Below are 19,488 nucleotides of genomic sequence, written 5' to 3'. Positions count from 1 at the left end.
TTCTCTAATTCATATGGTAACTTCGATTTCTAGCTATTGCTAAAATGTCCATAGAAAGACTGAGACCCTGAAGGATTCAATAGCAAGCCCAAAGTTGCCAGTTAAAAATGAATAAGTTTCTGATTGCTAAGCTTGTACTGCCCTAAGATCATTGTTTAGATAAACCCTTTAATGATATCTGTGGTTAACCGTGACCCCTGTAATTTTTTGAATTGTCATGACTGTGTCGGCCCTGTGGTGATGCGTATTGTGTGTTCTCACAGAAACTGGCCCCTGGAGTCAGCCAGTTTGCTTACACCTGTGTTCAGGACCACCCCATTTGGACAAATCAGCAATTTTGGGAGACAACCTTCTACAATGCAGTGCAGGAACAGGTGCGCTCCCTGTATCTCTCAGCCACAGAAGACAATCATGCCCCACATCTGAAGCGAAAGGTAAGAGAAGAAAGATACTAGTGGGGGCTCCTGGGTGACTCAGTGGGTTGAAGCCTCTGCCTCGGCTCAGGTCATGATCCCAGAGTCCTGGGATCAGGCCGTCTGGGCTCTCTGCTCAGCGGGGAGCCTGCTTCCTCCTCTCTCTGCCTGCTTCTCTGCCTACTTATAATCTCCGTCTCTCAAATAAATAAATAAAATCTTTAAATTAAAAAAAAAAAGATACTAGTGTGGAACTGGTGTTGTGGCTTCAAGGAAAGCTTATTCAAGTATTCCCAGAGCAAAAGGAAATCTATCCACTTTCTGCCACTGTGTTTGAGGTTCATCTTAGGGAGTCCTGTGGTGATCATCTTTCTTCTGTTGATTTCTGGTATTATATTTTTCCATAATAGCTTCTTAATACAGTCTTTAGCAGTGTAATTATTTTATTACATGCTAATAAATAGGAATTCTTTGGAAATGATTATAGTAAGTTGAACAGAAAAAAGAAAATGAAAATACCTGAGCAGATGTCTTTGTGCAATTAACTTTTTGAAGACGTGTCAAATTAAAGTTACTCTAATAAAAAGCTTTTGCACAGCAAAGGAAACAGTTGACAAAACCAGAAGGCAGCCAATGGAATGGAAGAAGATATTTACAAATGTCTAACCAGAAAAAGGGCTAGTATCCAGTCTATAAAGAACTTCTCAAACTCAACACCAAAAAACAAATAATCCCATCAAGAAATGGGCAGAAGACATCAACTGACATTTCTGCAAAGAAGACATACAAGTGACCAACAGACACATGAAAAAGTGTTCAACATCACTAACATTGTGGTAATACAAATGAAAACCACAATAAGATACCACCTCACACCAGTCAGAAAGGCTAAGCTTAACAAGTCAGAAAACAACAGATGTTAGCAAGGATGCAAAGAAAGGGGAACTGCTGCTGGTGGGAATGCAGACTGGTACAGCCACTCTGGAAAATAGTATGGAGGTTCCTCAAAATGTTGAAAACAGTTACCCCATGACCTAGCAATTGCAGTACTAGGTATTTACCCAAAGAATACAAACATAGTGATCCAAAGGGGCACCTGCACCCCAATGTTTTTAGCAGCAGTGACCACAAATATGGAAAGAGCCCAAATGTCCATCAACAGATGAATGGATAAAGGAGATATGAGATATATATATATATATAGAAAGATAGATAGATAGATCTCAGTCATCAAAAAGAATAAAATCTTTACCATTTGTAACAACCTGGATGGAATTAGAGGTATTATGCAAAGCAAAATAAGTCAGCAGAGAAAGATAATTTTATATGATTTCACTCATACTTGGAATTTAAAAAACAAAACAGAGGATCATAGGGGAAGAGAGGGAAAAATAAAGTAAAATGAAATCAGAGAGGGAGACAAACCATAAGAGACTGTTATACCAGGAAACAAACTGATGGTTGCAGGAGGGGTGGTGGGTGGTGAAATGGGGTAACTGGATGATCAAGTTAAGAAGGGCACTTGATGTAATGAGTTCTGTGTATGATATGTAACTGATGAATCACTAAACTCTACCTCTGAAACTAATAGTATATCCTATAGTAATTAATTGAATTTGAACAAAATAAACAAAAACAAAACAAAATGACTCTGAAATAAATATAAAATTCAATAGTTCTTGAAAGTATGTCAGCAATAAATCTATTTCTCCTTTTGGGAATATTCAATGTTTCCATATATTTTATCAGCATGAATTATACTTAAGAAAAATATCACAAAAATATTTTAAGATAAGAAAATCAGGCATCTGGGTGGCTTAGTTGGTTTAGCATCTTGCCTCAACCGCTATTTTAAATTGACTTTATATTATGTGAGATGAATGAATTTAGAACTACATAGTACTATTCAAATATTTCTGTGTCTCCTGTAATTTTAAATATTGTCTATTCTTGACAATGATAAAAATGGAAACTTTAATTAAAAAAATACCACTATCTAAAAAAAAAAAATACCACTATCTGACATTTATCTTGTATTCCAAATTATTACTATACACTGTTAGTGTGAATTATTTACTTAATTTAATGTAAAACTCGGACTTTTCTTTCAAAACCGATACACTTGGGTATTTCCAAATACACTGGGTAATGGGTAACTGTAACAGATGCAAATTAGTTTGAGGTCATGCTCCAGAAATATTTGGGCTAGTGTGGTGCCTTTGATAGTTTTTTAAAGCAGATATAAAGCTAACATTGATATATCTCAAAAGCATTTGTAAAGCAAACATGTCACTGCTTCTCTGTCCTTTCTTCTAAAGAAGTCTCTCAGTGATACCTAGATTAGAGACAAGTAAAACCAGTATACTAGCTTTTCTTAGCATTTCAGCCTACTAAGAAACTCCTCTTCAAAATCCTGTTGTCAAACCATAAAAGACTCTTAATCTCACAAAACAAACTGAGGGTTGGGGGGAGTGGGTTATGGACATTGGGGAAGGTATGTGCTATGGTGAGTGCTATGAAGTGTATAAACCTGGCGATTCACAGACCTGTACCCCTGGGGCTAATAATACATTACATGTTAATAAAAAAATTAAAAAATTAAAAAGAAAATTCCTATTGTCAGGGGCACCTGGGTGGCTCAATGCGTTAAATGTCTGCCTTCAGCTCAGGTCATGATCCCAGGGGCCTGCCCACATCTGCTCTCTGCTGAGCAGAGAGCCTGCTTCCCCGCACCCCGCCCCCGCTCTGCCTACTTGTGATCTCATTCTCTCTCTGTCAAATAAACAAATAAAACCTTTTTAAAAAAATAAAAATAAAATCCTATTGTCAGACTCAGAAAAAAGAAAAAAGGATTTTGAACACTGGGGATGGTATGTGCTATGGTGAGTGCTGTGAAGTGTATAAACCTGCTGATTCACAGACCTGTACCCCTGGGGCTTATAATACATCATATGTTAAATAAATAAATAAATAAGGATTTTGAGAAGATGGCAGCAGAGTAGGAGGGTCATAGGCTTGCCTCATCCCATAGATACAGCTAGGTAACTATCCAGCTATCCTAAATATCCCAGAAATCAGTCTGAAGACTGGCAAAACCAACTCCTCAACCTAAGATAGAGAAGAGGCCACGTCAAAGAACGTAGGAAGTGCAGAGATGAGGTTTGGGAGAGAAACAGTTCATGGCCACTGCAGTAGGGAGGGAGCCACAGTTGCATAGGAGAGTGAGAGATTACCTAGCACACGGGAGTGCATGGGGAAAACAAATTCCCATAGCATTTGGCTTAGAAAGTAAGAGGGTCCAAATTTCATGAGTTCTTGCAACCAGCAGGGCTTAAAACCTGGAGTTTTAAAGGTCAGTGGACTTCAAAAGCCAAACTATGGAAAGAGCCCAGATGTCCACTGACAGATGAATGAATAACGATGTGGTGTATATACACACTGCAAGACTACCCAGCTACCAAAAAAATGAAACCTTGCCATTTGTAACAACATGGATGGAACTAGAGGGTATTATGCTAAGGGAAATAAGTCAGTCAGAGAAAGACAACTATCATATGATCTCTCTTACATTTGGAATTTAAAAAACAAAACAGAAGATCATAAGGGAAGAGAAGAAAAAATAAAACAAGATGAAATCAGAGAGGGAGACAAACTGTAAGAGACTCTTAAGCATAGGAAATGAACTGAGATTGCTGGAGGGGAGGGGAGTCCAGGCATAGGGTAACTGGGTGGTGGACATTAAGGAAGGCAAATGATGTAGTGAACACTGGGAATTATGTAAGACTGATGAATCACGGACCTCTACCTCTGAAACCAATAATACATTATATATTAATTGAATTTAAATAAAAATAGATAATGTTTTAAAAATATGCCAAAAAAAATTCTCGGCCCAAATAAAATATAAATACATAAATAAAAATAAAATTTAAAACTTGATAAAAAATAAAATAAATGGGGGCCTGGGTGGCTCAGTTGGTTGAGTGGCTGCCTTCGGCTCAGGTCATGATCCCGGAGTCCTGGGATTGAGTCCCACATCGGGCTCCCAGCTCTGTAAGCAGTCTGCTTCTCTCTCTGATTTTCTCCCCTCTCATGCTGTCTCTCACTCTCTCTCTCCCAAATAAATAAAATCTTTTAAAAAAATGAAATAAAATAAAATAGATTCCATTGTTATACCTATGTCCTGATAGTATTTGACTCCCACATTTACCAGGATATCTAGCTCTATTTTTTGTGACTTTTGTCATTCTGTCTTCTCCTCCCAAAGAGCAGAAGAGAAGAAACATATCAGAATATTAGTAAATACTACTGGACCTACATTCATTTATACGTATTTCCCGTCGACAGTTTATTATAACTAGCTGTTTGAAAGGAACAGGGCCACAGAGATAAATAAATGCAATGAAATGTTCGAAGTAAAAGGCTTTGCTGCTACTTCCTTGGATTTAGCACATTGTTCCACTCAAGTCCAGCAGGAGCTGGCAGGAAAAAGAAGAGTTGATTTTGTTCTGTTGTTATTGTTATGTTTTATTTATATATTTTCTTTCTCTTTTTTTTGGTGACATGGGTATTTAATAGATGGGTAATTGAAACATGTTCCATGACTTGTGAAACCTGGGTCATGGATTTACATTGTTTTGCTTCATTTTTTTAGGAGAAGCTTCCAGATGACCGGAATCAGGAGAAGACAGCAATGGACCTGGCAGCTGAGCAGCTACGCCTTTGGCCTTCTCTGAGCAAAGCAACTCAGCAGGAGCTGGTGCAGCGTGAGGAAAGCACTGTTTTCAGTCAGGCCATTCATTTTGCAAACCTCATGGTCAACCTGCTAGTTCCACTGGATACGAGTAAAAACAAGCTCCTGAGAACGTCGGCACCAGGAGACTGGGAGAGTGGAAGCAACAGCATTGTCACGAACAGGTACCAAAAAGCGCACATCCAGAGACCCTCCTGTTCTTCGCTTAACAGACTAAATAAAGTATTTGGGGCAAATACTGCTGTACATATTTCAAAATTTTAAGCATTTGCCTTACCTGCAGAGCTGCTCAACTCTTTTTTTTTTTCCAACTTCATATAAAAGACCTTCACTTCATCTGATTGTTCGTAACCACCTCCCACAGTCTCTCTTCTTTCATGACCTAATTTTTTCAGCTGTCTCACCCACTACTGATCAAGCCCTTCAGTTACTTTCTGCCATAGCAATTTACAGAGAGCACTCTGGAAAATTACAAGTTCATTAGTAACTTTTTGTTTCTGGGTCCTCCTTTTTTCAGTGTGTGCATTGCATTTGTCTGTAATCATGTCCACAACCGTACCTTGCTCCCGACCCGACATGGACTTCCAGTGCCATCAAGAATGATGGACTACAAGACCTAACAGGATTTGGCTCTTGACGACTGCTCTGACTTTATTTCCTGTCATTCTTCTGTCAAGAAAACTGGTCTCCCTGCTAATGCTAATCCTCAAACACTCTAAACATAATACCGCCTCAGGGTCTTGGTATTTCTTCCCACAATCTGGAATAGACTCCCTGAAACAGTCACAAGAATCACTCCCTCACTTCACTTAATTCTCTGCTCAAGTGCCATCTACCTAGAGAGGTCTTCCTGACTTCCCTATCTTAAGTTGCACGGGCATCATTCTTTGTCCTACCTTGCATTTTTTTTCTTTCATGGCACTTTCCACAACCTGATTTGTTTTCGTATATTTGCTTATTTTATGACTCATTCATTGCTGTACCCCCAGCTCTTTGCATGTAGTACATACCCAATAAGTAGTTGGTTGAACATATGATGAAATGAATGAATTCATGAACTGCTTACCCAACAGAAGTGATGTTCTAACCTCTTAGGTCTTCAGTAATACTCTAACATGCTGGTAGTTCTTCTAACTCTTATAAATCCTTCTCAGGCTCTTTCAGGCAGCTTCTCTTCTCCCCCATTCTCAGTCCCCTTTCCACAAACTTCATACTCTCTTAGAAACTCATCCACAGCCCACATCTCCGACCCCAACCTCTCAATCTCTCTATCCCAGATACTTTATTTTTGTCAAGAATACCCGAGAGCTTCTAGTCTTCCAGGCTAAACAATTTTTTGTTGTTTTAAAGTCAGCCTTTTACACTATGCACTCAACTGCACAGGTCTCTTATTTCCTCCTGCAGAGAAGTTATTTTATGTGAACAATATAGCCTAGGCCTTCATTGCTTCAAACTATAGATGACCAAGCTCCTTGAAAGTCTATGTAGTGAATGGCTAAGACACTTAAGTCCTTTAATGCTCTGGGATGGTGTGAGGCCATATTCACAGTTTAGCTTTACCTTAAGACTGATTCAGCTAATGTAGTTGGATTTGGAGGAAAGAGAACTAAGTAGTTTAGAACAAACAAAGGAGGAGTCTTTTCCATGATGAGCAGTCTAAAAGAAGGCACAGGAGGCCAGAGTGTTTGTCGAACAGTGGAAACTGAATAAGCAGCAAAGACAGGGATTGCGCTTTCACATTCATTATTTCAAATTCATTCCCTTCTGTTGCATGATTTTATCATGTACAGAAGACTGATGGCTTCAAAGTGTCTAAAAGTGCTGTGGTTCACTCAAAGAGACAAATATTGGCAACAGAAAGGCTCGCAGGACAGTTTGGTTCTTCCATTTGAAACAATATGCTATTTTCTGGGAAAAGTTCTTTCACTTCGCCTACCAGGGAACATGTCTCCTAGTTGTCAAAGGCCAAAGATAGCAATATTACTTTGTCTGGTTCTGTGTGGTAATTAACTTGAGAGAACAGGTTTTTGGTTTTGTTTTGTGTTTTTTTTTTAGAAGTTTCAAGTATCAGATAATAAATGAAAGAGTCTGTTTTTGCTTTAGTTTCTGTGGTTCCTGAGTTCCTTTTTAGGAGAATGACAGAGGTATTTCTTACAAAAATAAGTCTGGGTCCAAAGGACAATGCCCGACAGTAGCTTTCAAATGTAGGCAAATAGAATCTCCTAATGTAGGCAGATTTAAATTTCTGTCAGAATTAACGGTGATAGAATAGTCATTTGTTACATTTGATTACTAACCGTGATTTCTTTCCTTGATTTTCTCAGTATTGCAGGAAGCGTAGCTGAGAGCTATGATACAGAAAGTGGGTTTGAAGATTCAGAGAATAATGACATCGCCAATTCTGTTGTGCGATTCATTACCCGATTTATTGACAAGGTTTGCACAGAGAGTGGAGTTACTCAGGATCACATCAAGAGCCTTCATTGCATGATACCAGGTAACCAACTTACAGATATTAGAGAAGAAGAATATTGGAGATAATTGAGTAAGAATTGTTTTAGGGATCTATTTTTTTCAGCATAACACCTACAATACTTGTCTTTTGTGTAGTTTAGTGTGCCATTTTATGTTCTGATTAATTTTTTTAATATTTCTAAATTATGGTAAAATATATATAATGTAAAATTTGCCACTTCAAGCTATTTTAAGTGTAGAATTCACTGATGTTAATCACATTCACAGTGTTGTGCAGTCATTACCACTGTCCTTTACCAAAAACTTTTTTATCACTGAATACACACTCTACCCATTAAGCCCTAACTCCCCGTTCTCCATCTCTGTAGTCCCTGGTAAGCTCTATATCTCTATGAATTTGCCTATTCTAGATATTTCTTATAAGTTAAATCATACAATATATGTTCCTTTGTGTCTGGCTTCTTTCACTTAGCATAATGTTTTCTAAGTTCTTCCATGTTGTAGGAGGTATCAGAATGCCATTCATTTTTATGGCCAGATACTATTCCATTGTATGGATATACCACATTTTGTTTATCCGTTCAACTGTTGGTGGACATCTGGATTATTTCTGATTTCTAGCTACTATGAATATCCACATACAAGTATTTGTTTGAGTGCTTATTTTTGATTTTTTAAGTATGTACCTAGGAGTGGAATTGCTACATCATATGGTAATTCTGTGTTTAACTTTTTGAGGAACCACTAAACTGTGATTAGTTTTTAATTCTAAAACACTCAGAATTTATATTAATTCTGCTTATTTTGTTCTCTTTTATTTTGAATACCCTGACTTATCCTAGGAATTGTAGCTATGCACATTGAGACCCTAGAAGCAGTACATCGAGAGAGTAGAAGACTCCCACCTATACAGAAGGTAATTATTCCAACTGTATGCTTTCAGGTTATAACATCTCTTCTTAAAAACAGCAACAATACACTTTTGTGCCCCAGAAAGCACCTTCTCCTAACCTTTTACAGAGACTCCACTTTTAATGATACATTAAACTTTCAGAGGAGTTTACCAGGTAGATCCTCATAAAACAGATAGATTCAACAAAGGAGCCATAATAGCCTCTTGTTGAGTCTGTTTTTATAGGCAGGGCATAAATTATGAACATTCTAACTTCCAAGCCCAAGACAAGATTTTATGCCCTGCCCACTTCCAGAAAAAAAGGACTTAAGGCAATTACCATAAAAATACCAGGTTCCTGAATCTGTTTACGTTGTAAGCATACCTCCCAAGCATCTGGGAATCTGGGAAGTTTATTAAAAATTGAGAGTCCTGAACCCCACCCCAGCCTCCTGAATTGGAGTTCCCTGAGACTTGGTCTGGGAATCTATACTTTCAAATACAAGCCTCCCAGATGATTATTTTGCAGCTAATCTGGCACCAGTCTGTGGACTAGTGTCGGGACTTACCTCTATAACAGAACTATTAAAAATAAATTCAAAGGAAAAATCAGAAGGTAGATGGATAGGAAAGATATTTCTGTGAGAAATTGAATATCATTATAACTTTGGCTTTACATTTAGCTCTGAGCTTCCTAGAGCCAACAAAAAGAATAGTACTGATTTATATAGTTTTTATTGCTTAGTAAAAAGTAAGCGTATTAGATCTTCAGGAGAGGTGATTTTTTTTTTTCCTAGCACTGTTATCTCCAGAGGAGTGTATCATGTGGTTGTACATTTCCCAAGATGTGTAAATGTTCATTACTTGGCCAGTTTTTGTGTTAATCTTCAATAAAGGCCAAGAAGGGCAGATCCTTTCAAAGATGCATCTGTTTTTCTAATTATTTGTTTTTTAAGTTTATAGAAGTAACAGTGTTCTTTGTATAAAATTAAATTATTAAAGAAATACACATTAAACAAGGTAAAAGTCCTCCATGGTCTTTCCAACTCCACCTCACCTCTGCCTTTAACCATGATAGTACCACCTTTAACAGTTTAGTCCATATTCTCACCATTTTTCCTTTTTCCAAAAAGAGGGAATTATAATATACATACTGGTTTACAGCTTCCTTTTTTTACTTGACAGTGTACCCTTGATATCTTTGTATTTTAACACATACAGATCTAAGTCATTTTTTTCAATGGTTGCAAAATGTTCCATTGAACAGATATTTTAAACATCTTAGTAATTTCCAATGACTTTACTGTTAATAATAAAGAATCTTAAAAAATAAATAAATAAATGAACAAAGGATCTTTTCACATTTGGATACAAAAACATCATTTCTGCCTCTTCCCTAATCTGTTTTCTCGTTTTGGCTTCTTAAGCAGTCTGACTTGGGTTTTTTAGATCTGCAACTGAAAAGATAACTTTGGTCTAAGTGTTAGAAACCCCACAAGATTTGTGTTTGAAATACTTTCTCTGTTATTAGCCCAAGATTCTTAGGCCTGCTCTCCTGCCAGGAGAAGAAATCGTCTGTGAAGGTCTTCGAGTCCTGCTAGACCCTGATGGAAGAGAAGAAGCTACTGGAGGCCTTCTTGGAGGCCCTCAGCTCCTGCCAGCAGAAGGAGCCTTGTTCCTTACCACATATAGAATTCTTTTCAGGGGGACTCCCCATGATCAGCTAGGTATGACTCATATTATGCCATCAGAATATGGATATCCATGTGCTGCTTGAGGTTTTGATTCCATTTGTGTGCAGTAATTTGCAGATCATTTCAAATTCAAAGAAAGCCTTTTGTCACCAAGTAGTTTTTAGAATCCTTTGTCTGTCAAAGCTAATGATTATTTGGATTTTAAAGTCTTATTTAAAGAACCAAGGGTATCTTCTAAACAGTACATCAAGGGTTCATTCACTGAAACAATCATAATTTTATGAGGTTTATTCACTGAAACAATCAGAATTTTATGAGGTTTATTCACTGAAACAATCAGAATTTCATGAGGCAGTATATTGTGACTTAGGGATATTCACAGTATAAAGCTGCTAACGAGGTCTCCTGCCGATTTGTCCCACCTTTCTGAGTCGCATAGTTAACGGCAGGGTTCAGGTCTTCCAGACACATGATTCCTTTTGTGGAAAGATATGCTAAGCATCACAGGGTTGTACAGCACTAACTAACCCCACTTCCTCTTGTCACATTTCAACTAACCTCATTTCCCTTTTGGCAGACAACTTCCATTCACTAAACTCCCTCAACTTCTATTTCCATATTCTACTACTCTTTGTACTCTTCCATATTAGAAAGAAATAGCATGCCCTATCAAGTCTGAATTATCTTTTGTAAATCACTGTAATCTCTAAACTCTTTTGGTTGATGGGAAAAGCGTAAAACATTCGGGCTAGAGCTGTTGCTCTCTAAATAAGAAGCTCAGATTCAGACTGCTGTTGGCTAATTGTGATATCTTAAGTCCCCTGACCTCTCTTCCAAGTTTTAGTTTCCCCTTTTATAAAACTAGGGTATTGGGCTTGATTGGTGATAATTCGGTGGGTCTCAGCCTTGACTACATATTTGAATTGTCAGAAAGCTTAAAAAAAAAACTACCCATCTGGGCCCAACCCTCACACAGTTGAATTAATACCTGGAATAGGATTCTAGGAATGGAAAGACCCAGGCATCTGTGCGTTTTTAAGCCCCAGAAGTGGTTCTAATACATAGTAAGGATTGAGAACCATTGAGATAAATGGTCACTAAGTTCCTTCCTCATCTGCAATTTTTCAATCAGTAACATTTGATGAGATGTACTATATGTGCTGTACATTTTGTTAGACAGTGGACTTTAGGTGTATAAAATGTAGTATCCTTAAAATCTCACAGTTGCGTAATTCCTCTGTTGGATAGAATCAAGATGGTTTATTGTCTTATTCATAAAAGAGTGCTTACCATGTAAATTTTTTAAAATCTCATAAAATTTAATAAACAAAATGAATCTATGGACATAGTTGTATTCATTTGGAAAAGAGAGAAAATGGAGCAAAATTTTTCAGCCCTCTCCTGCCATATCACCACACATAAATTATATTTGTATTTGAAAGCAAATGTAATTTTAAAAGAAACTAAATATCTAGTACTTAAAATTTCTTTTGTACTGTGGCTTGTGAGCTTAGTGGCCACAAACATATATTCTGGGGATATAAATATATAAGATATTTGGTCACTTAAGTTGTTCTTGTTTATTTCCTTTTAAAAAAATCAAAACCATACTTAGTATAAAGGCTTATATTGTTCTCTTGTTTTTTCCTGTCAATTTTGGGGTTAATTTTGCATTTTAGGGAACCTATTTTTATCAGAGAAAGCCTTCTTATTGCCTCTTTCATTTCTCTTTTTAAATTTCTAATTTAAAATATATCCTTTAGTGACACCTAGAAATCTGATAATTTTATGTGTATTGTATAAGTATAGGTTGTTTGATACATCCTAGGACTAAATTCTGTATAAATTCTGTATACATCCTAATTTAGTTTAGCCTCTGGATATGAGCTCAGCATAAGAGGATAATCAGAATTTTCTAGGTTAGGAGTTGATAGATCCAGGAAATGAGAAATTCTGATGATGATAAGTAGATGTATGGGTGAACTCATAAACCTAGTTCAGTTCTCACCCATCTGCCTCACTAGCCAAGGCGCCTTGCTTATTGCTGTTCCTGGTCTTTCACTTGTACCACTGCCTGAATTTCCCTCCTCTCCCCCTCTGCAGATCTAAGCCTACGCTCTCTTCAAACCTCACCTTCCCTCTCACTTCCTCCAGGAATCATTCTCTAGCCATCTAGCTTGCAGAAATCTTCTCCCTTTCTGAAATATTTAAATCTCTGTTCCCTCAAACTTAGGAGCTAATGACATGTTATATTCAGCATGTGACTCTCCTCTCCCAGGGGCATCTTTGAACTTTCCAAGTGAGGCTTTGCATGTACTACTTATTTTCTAGGCTTGCATCTTCACAACCTCTAGTAGTTGATAATTATTTACATTTTCCCTTTCTTTAATATTTAAATTTTTAAAACTCTTCAGCCTATACTTAGTCCTGTATCTTCTGAAGGCACAAATACATGATACGGCACCTTTTATCATATATGGAAACACATTTTAAAAATCTTTTCTCTTTTGCTTTATACTTACATTAAATGTCATGGATGCCTTTAAGATTAAAAATCTTTAAGATTGCCTTAAACCAGGTGATCTGGTGTGGCACACAGCCGTTTGGAGAAGTAGAAAGAATGAAGGCGAGCAGACTGGGATGGTTCATTCACTCCAGGAAAGGATCATGTCTCAGGAGTGAATTGCCATGCAATAAAATCAATGAATGTGATTCTGGAATCATGGCATTTTCTCACTGCATTCCTGGGCATCAGCCTCTCCTGATACATTTTGTTAGCAGAGGCTGATAAAATGAGAAGCAGGGATTCTATAAATAAGCAATAAAGTGCTGTTGCTGAGTCTGTGTCCTTCTTTCCTGTAGTTGGTGAGCAGACAGTTGTGCGGAGTTTTCCTATTGCCTCCATCACCAAGGAGAAGAAGATTACCATGCAGAACCAGCTGCAGCAGAACATGCAAGAGGGACTACAGATTACATCAGCATCTTTTCAGGTATTAAGAAAGGGAGCCAGGGACACCTGGATGGCTCAGTGGGTTAAAGCCTCTGCCTTCAGCTCAGGTCATGATCCCAGGGTCCTGGTATCCAGCCTTGTGTGGGGCTCTCTGCTCAGCAAGGAGCCTGCTTTTCCCCTCCCTCTGCCTGCCTCTCTGCCACTTGTGATCTCTGTCTGTCAAATAAATAAAATCTTTCCAAAAAAAATTTTTTTAAAGGGAGCCACCATTTCTCTACTATTTAAGAGTTTTCTACAAACGATGTGGCTACTTTCTGTGGTAATGGACTCAGACGTTAGAGGATGAGGATCAGAGGGTCTGAGAGGGTAATCTTCAACTGAGTAAACCCGAATCATTCTGTATTTAATCCCTCACTTCCTGAACCCCTTGGCCAACTGAGTACCAACAGGTATCTGTCAATAATTAGTGATCTTAGAAATTCAGACACATACAGTTGGCTCTTATTCTCTGCCAAGTCATACCTTTGTGTTTGATAAAGGCTTTAGAGAGAAAACAATTCTCTTGGCACCTGTTTCAGAAGGAAATGCCCTATGGCACTTCTGTGGAAGAGATAAAACTCTTAAGAATTATAGTCAGGGCTAAAGTACTATTGGTACTAACTAAATAGCTTTTAATTAAGCAGAGGATTTTCTAGGGAGCTTTAAACATATCAGAACTTGTGGAATTACTGATAAAAGCAGACATGGGAAGAGTGATCTTCTTTTAGATTTTCCTTTTTACAGTTCTTAGTCTATAAAATTTTGCTCTTCCTATTTTTATGCCTTGTCTCTGACTTCTCAGATTTTTGAGGGCGCCAGTTCTTGCTGCATTTCTTCCAGCCACCCCTAGGACCTCCATGTGCTCATTGTGTGAAATGTGAGGCTACTGATCTCTAGGCTCCAGACCTGCTCCCCATCACCTGGGGGCAGGAACCACCCGGGGCTTTCTTCACTGGTCCACCTGCCAGAGGACTCTAAACTGGAATATTGCCTGGCTATCTTGCTTAGGATTCTAGTCAAGCAGACTTTTTCTTACTAGATTTATGGTAATTCTGGGTAAGAAGAAGCTTCCTTAGGCCAAATTCCCCATCTAGAGCCAATAGTTGAAAAAAAAGAAAGACATGTTTCCTAATTCAGACACTATAAGTTAATTTCTCTATCCCATCATAGAAAAGGTAGTCTTAAAGAAACCCAACTTCAAGATACATGATTTTCCTTGCCAGTGAACCATCTATGACAAGTATACCTTTCTGAGCCCTTTTTAAAAAAAATTTTTTGAGCCCTTTTTTTAAATAAAAAATTATATTACATGATATCCAAGGTCCCCTCAACCTCTGGATTTCTGCCATTTAGTATTAACTTTCTGGTATTTCAATAACTTGGGAGGATGTTATCTGGAAATCCTTAATTAATCCTTCTGAGGTATTTTCTCTCTTTTCTTTCTAGTTGATTAAAGTAGCGTTTGATGAAGAAGTGAGTCCAGAGGTAGTAGAGATCTTTAAGAAACAGCTAATGAAGTTCCGTTATCCTCAGTCCATTTTCACCACCTTTGCTTTTGCTGCTGGACAAACTACCCCACAAATAATTTTACCCAAACAGAAGGAAAAGAACACATCCTTCCGGTAAGAAGACAGTCAAGTTTTTTCATTTCAGCCTTTTCATAACTCCCCGACGGGGAAAGTGACCTCTCCTTTGTGTCAGTGTATATGTGACTGCTGTTTTTGTTTGCCATCCTGTGAAGCCCATTGGACATAGCTCGGAAAGTTATGGAGCAGGAGCATTGATGTGTGGAGCAAGTTTCAAAAACTAAATGCTATAAGAGGTTTTGACCAATATGTCCATTGCTCATAATATATTTTTTTGAATGTGAAACTCTGTTCCCCCTTTTTCCCATCTTGATTCCTTTCTAACTGGCTTTGAGCAGGCCCTTCAGTTTTCTTTGATATCCAGACCTAGTAGACAGTTTTGCTTTGATCTAGAGATGGTAGCCTTTGTTTTTTCTTTTTCTGTAACTTTTTGTTTTGGTTTAGTTTCACATTTACAGAAAAGTTGCAACATAACACAAAGAATTCCTATATACCATTTACCTAGATACAACAATTGTTTATGTTTTGCTCCATTTTTTAATCATTTTCTCTCACATATATATTTTTTCTAAACCATTTGAATTATATACATAATACTCCTTTATCCTTAAATATATTGATACGTATTTTCTAAGAACAAACCATGGTATATAACCAGGAAATTGAATTGGTATATAACTTATATCTAATCCAGCGTCCTTGTTCAAATTGCTGATAATCCTTTATAGCTATTTTTTTTTTTCTGCCTAGTACAGGATCCATTCCAGGATCAGACATTGCATTTAGTTGTCTTATTTCTTTGTGGGACCCCTTGTTTTCTGAAAATTTTTAGTAATTTATGTTGAAACTTTTGCATTTCGGTTATTACAAAATAACAATTGCTTAAAATCTATCTTCAATTAGTAATAAAATATAGGGGCCAAAAGCTCAGTTCATTCACTATTAATCACTTAGAATTTGGGCATCTGCCAGTACAAATTACGTATTAGGGAGTATTCTGCAGACTTTGGAGAAGAGCCCTTTTCTTTGCTAGAAGTGGGGTATGCTGGAGGTTATAGAAGAGTTGAGGTTCCAGACAGTGTGTCATTACTAAATTGCATAGCTGACCACCTGTACCACAGTTCCCTGGTAAATGAAGGGGCCCATGGAGATCCAGAAATGATACACTGAAACATGAGCAGCTTCCTAGGCATTTACAGCAGCGAGCCAGACATCTTGTCTTTGCAGTATGGAGTCACAGGGGAGCCTGTGACATCTCTTATTCCAACCCTCTATGGAAGATATGAAGCTTTTTATGGCATTTTATGTTTAGAATCTATGGACTGTGGGAGGAAATACACACACACACACACACACACACACACAAAATCAACGTTTTCTGTATCAAGCTTAATCTATCCAGCTACAAGATAGATATCGCAATTTTAAGATTTAAAACAACTCAGAATTGTCTTGAGTATGTAAAGGTTTACAGTGTCAGAAGGCAGGACACCACACATACATACTTACACATGCTAAATATAATTCTTACATGATCTCAAAGAAAAGCCTATGAGTTAGTAGAAAGAGTTTGAATTAGTAGAAAGTGGAGCAGACAGGCTTCCATGAAGGAGGACTTCTACCAGCATAGTTTGTGGGAGCTGGTGGAGGAGGTGGCATGGGTAACCAGAGTACATTAAGGGGCATGTTTGACCAAAAGTCCAACTGAGTTTAGATTTGGAATAAGTAGCTTATGTGCTACTCTGGGTTCTTGCACTTTTTGCCTTCAGCTGTCCTGATGATAACAGTGTTTTATAGGAAATTAGTCTCTGCCATATACAAAATGATCTAAAAAGGAGAGACTTACTGAAGGGCTCCATAATCCTAGTAGCTGTGGGTGTAGAAAAGGAATAAGTTGAGCTGTGTAGGTGTCAAAAAATGTAAATGATGTCCTCATATTAAATTGATGGCCTCTTTGGTTTTATGACTTACAGCACCTTCTCAAAAACAATTGTGAAAGGTGCCAAAAGGGCAGGGAAAATGACAATTGGGCGGCAGTATTTATTGAAGAGGAGGACAGGGACAATTGTGGAAGAGAGAGTGAATCGTCCTGGATGGAATGAAGAAGATGATATATCAGGTATGTGAGAACTCCTTTTTTCCTTCATGAATTGGTTTTATTCTTTCTTCTTATGAGTAAGAATAAGAATCTCGGATGTAGTTGTCCTTAAACTTTGACTCACAAGAACCTAGATCTCATAAGAAGAGTGGAGGGCACTTACCAGCTTCTCAAAATAGGTGGGGGGGGGGAGTTATTTTCCCAAGATTCCATTGTTCAGAAAAGGTTTTGCTGAATTATGCTTCTCTCTTACTAAATCCACAGAGCTCATTGGCCATTGTTACATGGGTCTCATCAAAGGGAGAAAGAAAGAAACCCAGTGCATGGGAAATTTAGGTAGAAAGTAATCCCCTGTACCTTATTGTTACACAGTAAGAATAAGGAAACAAGGACATTGGATATTCAAAATTAAAGATTTGGGTTTGGGGTAAGAACATTGTGGGTACTCTGAATCAAAATGAGGGACCAAAGATGAAGAGATTCTTAGACGGTAAGAAAAAAAAGGGCAGAGTCTGAGAAGCTGAGATACCTCTTGGTTGGGAAAATACAGGCAGGAAACCAGTCACAAAATTTCTTATTGACTGTTTTCTGTTCCTTAAACCACTATGGATTATGTCTATGGAATTAACACTAGGGAAAATTCTGATCTAACAGGAGGCAGGATGCCTTTGTACCTTTTTTCTTTTCAGGATCTTAGAGTCAATCACCAGTAACTATAATACTACTACTTCTAATAATAACAAGGACATTTTGAAGAAAGAAACCTCATATTTAGAAAGATCACTGGCTAAAGATCTCCTTTTCAATATGTGTACCTACATACTTGGAGAGCAATGAAAAGACCCACGATTGCATTACTGGAATGACCATTTTTTGGAACCCTGGCCTCCTTACAGTCACATAGAAAGCCATAAAAACATTACCCATGGGTATTTGACTCCTCTAATTTGAAGTTTTTATGATTACATGGACGAAAACCTATTATTTGACATTTATTCCACCAAAGACCAAATTAAATAATGCTCTTCGCTCCTCTGAAAATAAAAAGCCAACACAAAACCTTTAGTTGATGGCGTATTTGCATTGTGAAGTTCACAAAGTAAAACACAAAGTCTTTTATATTTGTAGGTATAAACTGTTAAATGGTTTATTTTTTTTCTTTAAATGGAAGAGAGCCATATAATTCGCTTTGACATTAGAACTTTGAGTACATATCCAAAAATTCTGAAACCTTAATTAGACTTCTCTCACTGTAGAAATAAATAAGAAAGTAAATTAGGCAGTTTTTAACATGGATTTTTTTTTTTTTAAGTTAGAACATTCAGTACCAATTAGGAATGTTGGGTTTTTTTTTTTTTTCTTAAATCCTCCCTAAAATGCTTGATTATTGGGCAAATCCTTCCACATCTAAAATCTTAAGGGATTCTGTAACCTGTGATTGCAAAATTATGAGGGAGTTTCCCATGTATACCACATCCTCTGACAAAAATATTTTCCACAAAAAAAGTATAACCTCTTGATATCTAAGACAGGTCTTTTCCCATGAGTGAACTTCTGCCTAATCTAGAAATTTCTAGTAAAAGTTTATGTTCTGAAAAGTTAACTGAAACCTGGATGATAAAGTTTTATAGTGATCATATTAAAGATAAATTTTACTATGGGTTAACCTCTAACAAAATTTGAATGTTTATTTTATAGAGTCCTAAATAGAAATCACTATACTTTGGCATTAATAAGCAAGCCTGATTGAAAACAGAAAAATATGGCTAATGAGTTCAAAATTGTATTATTTTTAGAAATTTTGAGTTAATTGCCCTAGCATTTTTACAAGTTTATTTATTTATTTATTTAAGTAATCTCTGCGCCCCGTGTCGGGCTCAAACCCACAATCCCAAGATCAAGAGTTGCTTCATCTTCCAGCTGAACCAGCCAGACATGCCCCTGGCATTTTGAGTTTATTTTCCCTGACATTTTGAGCTCCTGATATTTTATTTCCTGACTGTCCATTACTGTTTTAATTTATGTTTGAACATAATGATTCTACAAAGAATTAACTGGATTTAATTTATGATATACATAGTGCCTGTAACCCTAATACAAACCTCTCTTGGTTTAAGAATCCTCTTCAAAAGGAAGCTTCTAATCCTCTACTTTGAGCCATATCATTTTTTCAAAATCTGTTTCTGCCTTCACAGTTTCAGATGATAGTGAACTCCCCACAAGTACCACTCTGAAGGCGTCAGAGAAGTCTACAATGGAACAGTTAGTGGAAAAAGCATGTTTCAGAGACTATCAGCGTTTAGGTCTGGGAACCATAAGTGGCAGCTCTTCTCGCTCAAAACCAGAGTATTTTCGAATCACTGCCTCCAATAGGATGTATTCACTCTGCCGGAGGTAAGTCTGTTAGTGGGCTCCAAAAAGACACCTTAACTTTCTTCTATTTTGTCTTGAATGGGCTATTTGTCACCATAACCCAGACAGAGAAAAATACCAGAAAATCAGGAGCAAGATCTTCAGGGGTATGTGTGTTTAAGGGACACTTTTTAACAGCATGAGCAAGCATCTCCTTGGCATTCTCAGAAGTGTAA

The 19,488-nt window shown here is 37.4% G+C and overlaps 1 protein-coding gene across 2 annotated transcripts in view; it reads left to right on the top strand.

Moving 5' to 3' along the window:
* Positions 1-19,488, top strand: part of SBF2 (SET binding factor 2) — a 476,395-nt gene that overhangs the window by 409,230 nt on the left and 47,677 nt on the right. For both annotated transcript variants that reach the window (XM_032358786.1, XM_032358787.1), the window contains exons 18-26: positions 264-434; positions 5,068-5,330; positions 7,491-7,663; positions 8,484-8,557; positions 10,065-10,260; positions 13,090-13,217; positions 14,663-14,838; positions 16,776-16,921; positions 19,096-19,294. In XM_032358786.1, coding sequence (XP_032214677.1) covers positions 264-434; positions 5,068-5,330; positions 7,491-7,663; positions 8,484-8,557; positions 10,065-10,260; positions 13,090-13,217; positions 14,663-14,838; positions 16,776-16,921; positions 19,096-19,294 — 1,526 coding nt within the window. The remainder of the gene's footprint in view (positions 1-263; positions 435-5,067; positions 5,331-7,490; positions 7,664-8,483; positions 8,558-10,064; positions 10,261-13,089; positions 13,218-14,662; positions 14,839-16,775; positions 16,922-19,095; positions 19,295-19,488) is intronic.

The sequence above is a fragment of the Mustela erminea genome, chromosome 9 (assembly GCF_009829155.1).
Source record: "Mustela erminea isolate mMusErm1 chromosome 9, mMusErm1.Pri, whole genome shotgun sequence".
Taxonomy (NCBI): Eukaryota; Metazoa; Chordata; class Mammalia; order Carnivora; family Mustelidae; genus Mustela; species Mustela erminea.
Note: the sequence above shows the minus strand (reverse complement) of the source record. Positions and strands in the feature narration are given on the sequence as shown.